Source organism: Zea mays, chromosome 4, assembly GCF_902167145.1.
Source record: "Zea mays cultivar B73 chromosome 4, Zm-B73-REFERENCE-NAM-5.0, whole genome shotgun sequence".
Classification (NCBI taxonomy): Eukaryota; Viridiplantae; Streptophyta; class Magnoliopsida; order Poales; family Poaceae; genus Zea; species Zea mays.
In genome coordinates this window covers 36,189,963-36,194,596 of record NC_050099.1, presented here as the reverse complement: position 1 = coordinate 36,194,596, position 4,634 = coordinate 36,189,963, and the positions used below count along the sequence as shown (strand labels likewise).

The 4,634-nt window shown below is 42.4% G+C and overlaps 1 protein-coding gene across 1 annotated transcript; it reads right to left on the bottom strand.

Moving 5' to 3' along the window:
- Nucleotides 1-3,771: 3,771 nt before the first annotated feature.
- On the bottom strand, nucleotides 3,772-4,332 carry LOC100279126 (uncharacterized). The gene is made up of 2 exons (NM_001152167.1): nucleotides 4,195-4,332; nucleotides 3,772-4,092 (listed from the first exon to the last, which is right to left on the bottom strand). Exons 1-2 carry the CDS (start codon nucleotides 4,289-4,291, stop codon nucleotides 3,914-3,916), a joined length of 276 nt encoding a protein of 91 aa, NP_001145639.1. The 5' UTR covers nucleotides 4,292-4,332; the 3' UTR covers nucleotides 3,772-3,913.
- Between the last annotated feature and the right edge of the window lie 302 nt (nucleotides 4,333-4,634).

Genomic DNA, 4,634 nt, shown 5'->3' with positions numbered 1-4,634 from the left:
AAGGTTCAAGCCACAAAATGTGTAATACACTATATCTTTTGGATGATTATTGATTGATGAATACAATAGAGGAAAAGATTACATGCTCAAGCACCTATGAGCATCATTACCTTCTAGCTTCCCCTAACCTCAAGGCTATGGTGGGAGATCTAGCCTACTCATCCTAATGCACCTTTATGCTTGCCTTGTAGATGAAGAATGTTTGTGGTAAGCTTACCTCTAGCTAGAACTACCGAAGAAGTATTGAATTGAATATCCTAAGTCGTGACCCCCTTATATGCATGTCACCCCTATTTCTAGTGCAAGGGGGGAGATAGTTTACATGAACCTTGGATTCCACCAGATAAGATTCAACTACCCATTCTTATCTTGTTCCTAGAGCTGTACTGAGGTGCATGCCTCTGGCTGTGGTGCAACTTAGAGATATTCTTCCCGAGGCAGTTGCCTGACATGTTGCGCCTACTGTCGTCGGTTCTTATGTCATTTGGTACGATATAGGCAATAGTTGGTGTAGCCTTGTGTACTTCATGACACTTCATAGTGCACTTTGCATGCGCATGTGTGATTGTAGGATTGATGCACATAACACAGTGATCTTGAGTGTCATGCAACCTAAATCATGGAACCAACATATTTGTCAGACCTATTAATATCATCCATCATGCATTTAATGTGTTGTACTCGAGACTTATCTATTAAGCTATCACTCTGGACTTGTCCTCAGGACCCTAGATGTGGGGTCCATCTCCTACCAACATACTGCCTTTGGTGGGCCCCCAACACATCCTCACATCATTGTAATAGAATTACACTTAGGTGTCCTAAGTCCTTTTTCTTCTTCAAGGGCCTTGTGGCCTTAAGGTCCTAGGTCTTAACCGCAATTAGAATATGAGGTTGGTGACTCTTTAGGTATCCTAGGGCTAGCAGATGGACTTAAGTCGTTAAGTGTTGTTAGTGCTCGAGGGATGGACTGACCCAAGCACATGTTACCTTATTATCATAGGCCATGGGAGACCCCTGAGGACTTAGGTTTAGGCAATATCCAGTAGAGAGTGGACACAAATGCGCATTTTGAGCAGCTACATGTCGAATGTGAGCGCGCAAATGAGAGGGGGCTCTGTGGATGCGCATATAGACCCATAGAGGAGATAAAACCATTGATTTTCCACGTCCTTATCTGCGCTTTGCTAGAAGGGTGAACATTTGAATGAAAAAATGAGTGTTGGGGACTTGTTCTCAAATGCTATGAATTAAGAACAAGGCAACACAAAATGTTAATGGTTAAGGCCCTTCGTCCTTCGAAGCATTATCTCCCTTATGATATAATGATCTTCGGACGAAGGTCATGAAGGACGTACCTTCATCATCACAGTATATATTAATGAAAGAAGAAACATATGAAACATAAAAAATAACATGAATAATCATATGACATTATTAATATATCTTTATTATGTCATCATGAATGAACATGAACAATATCGAATTACATTTGTACCTTCGGCTTGACAGAAGGCAAAAGTCCAAGTGTGACGCGCGAGTGAATACAAGTCAGCGTGAACAGTAGGATGTCACTGTTCATCTATTTATAGGCACAGGACGCAGCCTGTGTGAAATTACATTCATGCCCTTGACATTTACTATTGACCTAGGGATAATCTATCGAGGACTAGACAACCTTTTCCCTTTTAAGTCGGTTTTATTTTCCACTGCCGAGCCAAAGCTTTTCCATGGGTAGCTTCGGCATTGGTTCATCCCTCTCCTGAACTGCGCCCTTCATCTCATGTACAACTTTATCCCATGTCCGAAGGTTCCTGTACATATATTATACTTGGGAAACATGTTAGTCGTGTTTTTGAGGACCTTCAGAAGACGAAGGCCCCCAACAATGAGTATGTGCGACCATTTGGGGCATCTATTGGAGATAGCCTAATTTTCATGAGGCACGAGGAGCTCCAAGGACTTAAGCTTATAAGTTCCTCAAAACATGAAGAGCCGCGAGGGATTATGCTTATAAGTCGCTCAAGACATGGGATATCCCATGGATTTAGTCACAAGGGTGCCTTGGGGTTTGTGGGTCTAGAGACCTAGTATCTAGTCAGTGTGTTGTGGCATAAGATGCCTTAATGACTTAGAATATTTTACCCTTAGAGGTCCTAGGGCACTAGAGGCTCCGGGCTTCATAGCACCTAGACGACTCAGAGGGCCACCAAACATTCTGGTAGCTAAGCCATTTCACTTGGACAATTTTATAATATTTTCTATTGTAAAGCCTCTTCCTTGGCTAGTGATAGAGAAGGTCCTTAGGACTTCGGTTCTAGGAGAGGTGGTCCAATTGTGGTGGACCTGAAGTCAATCTTCCGAGCTATCATCCTTGTAGCAATAGTATGGGGTATGATCTTTCACAACTACCCCTAGAAATGCTTTTCCATGGATAGTTAAATGCTCGATGCTATAAATGTGCTTTATTTACAATCAATGACATAGTGACAGTTTTTTTAACTGGCCATAAAGATTGATTTTACCGTTGCTTAGCTAATATTTTTTTATAAACTTAGACAATGTTTGGAACTACTCCAGGTTCTAACTCCAGCATGGAGCTGTAGTTTATTATAGAAATTTAAATAGTTTAAAAAATATTTTTAATCTAAATAATAAATAAAAATGACTTATCTAAATATCTTCTAAATGTTCATAACTCTAGCTCCATGATTTTTTGGAGCATCTCCTCCAAATTTTGTAGAGTTGGAACAGTCCCAAAAAACCCCCTTAATCAAATTTAACTTGGTTTGACTTAGAAAAAGTTATAATGGTTTATTTCTTGGGGGAGTATGATATATTTCTTAGAGGTCGAGAGTAATTATTTATGTTAAACTTATATATCCAATATGGAAAATAGTATAGCCTCGCCCATAAAGAAGGTACTATTGCAATTCTAGAAACATTGCAAATAGGACTTAAAAATAAATCATTGTGGATAAACCATTTTGTAATAGTGCCCGTGAGTTGCAGCGGGAGTATAAAAAATTGTATGAAACATAAATATGGAATGACAAACATCACTATGATATGCAAAATCTGTGTGACAAACATTATCAATATCGTAAAACAACTCCATGTATGGCTACTCATGCCCGAGGTCGGCCTCCGGCGAGTCGTGACTGTGTTTCCCACCTAGGGTCGGCCTCGGGGGAGTCGTGGATGTGTCTCCCGCCCAAGGTCGACCTCGGGCGAGCCGTGACTGTGTCTCTCGCCTGGTGTTGGCCTCGGGCGAGTCGTGACGACAACATCGCGCCTGACATCGCAGCGTGGCTAGGCCGGCATACGCTATTGCTATTGCTCAGCAGGGTCGTCGTGTTGGGATCCAGGTTCCGGGAGGTATACTACTAGGACTACTGGGTCATCAGGTACCTCTTCTCCTGTCGCGCACCAGGACAATGAGCCACCAAACGTGGATCCGACCTGACCTAGGCGGTGGCAGTGGCTGGTGGGGGCGAGTGGGGTTCCCGGGGGTGGGGGGAGACAACGCGGAGGCGGAGGTCGCGGGAGGGGAGCGGGGTTCTCTTGGGGAATGACGACGCGGAGGCGGAGGACATGGGGCGGGGCGCGTGCGCAGTCGAGCGCGAAGGGGAGGCGGAGGCATGGTAGATGTTCGTACGAATATAGGGTGGGGGAGACGATCGTACGGTCGGGAGGGGGCGTAGCAATGGTATCATCAGGCGCAGAGTAGTATGGACATCGAACGTGACTATGAGCGACATTTAATGACAATTATAGCTTTTGAAACAATACGAAGTTATTAATTATGGATGGGCTAATTAGCTTATATTTCTCCTCCGGTCTATGCATGATTAGGTCTAACGTAACATCTTTATGATCTCCATCTACGAGTTGGAGAAAGCATAGCCTCTTGTTAGACATTTTTACGGCAGTTCCTCAAGCATTGCGCTATGTCCTGATAGCACTGTATAGTCCTTTTGCAGCAATACAATGCGGCTTTTATATAGCAAATTGCATCTTTCTCATCTCCAATTATCATGCTTGCTTCCCCCGTCGTGGTCATAGTGAGGCTCCCGGTGTTGCTTTGCCGCCCTAATATATAAAGATCAATCAAATTGTATGCAATATGGTCAGAATAAAACTTCATGTATATTTATTTAACTGAAGGGAAAATGGGTCGAATTCATTCATTACCATTAATAATGTGAGCATGAACGACACACGATGCAAGAAGGATCATGGAGAGCAGCCAGAGTCCATGTACACTGCAGGACTTGAGGCATCTCGCCATGATGGATGACCGATAAGAGCTAACACCAACAATGAGTTTATGTCAAATGGTGTGTCATATGGCCAATATATATACACACCATAGTATATCTATCTATCTATCTATCTATCTATCTATCTATCTATCTATCTATCTTCATAATCCCTATTTATCTATATCTATGTGTGAATGTGTCTATCGATCTTTCCTATCTCTATCTATCTTTATCTATATGCCTATTTCTCACTGTCGATCTTCATCTATCCTTCTAAACTATGGATCGATCTATCTATCCACCCATCTATCTGTCACGGGCTCCTAGAAATTCTCACATTAATTAAATAAAAGATTTCTTAACCATCAA

What these genes read in the sequence shown, in the direction of transcription:
- LOC100279126 (NM_001152167.1), bottom strand. Translation starts at nt 4,291, where the DNA reads ATGGCGAGATGCCTCAAGTCCTGCAGTGTACATGGACTCTGGCTGCTC. An exon ending in TCATGCTCACATTATTAATG is followed by an intron (nt 4,093 to 4,194) that starts GTAATGAATGAA and finishes TTTATATATTAG; the next exon opens with GGCGGCAAAGCAACACCGGG.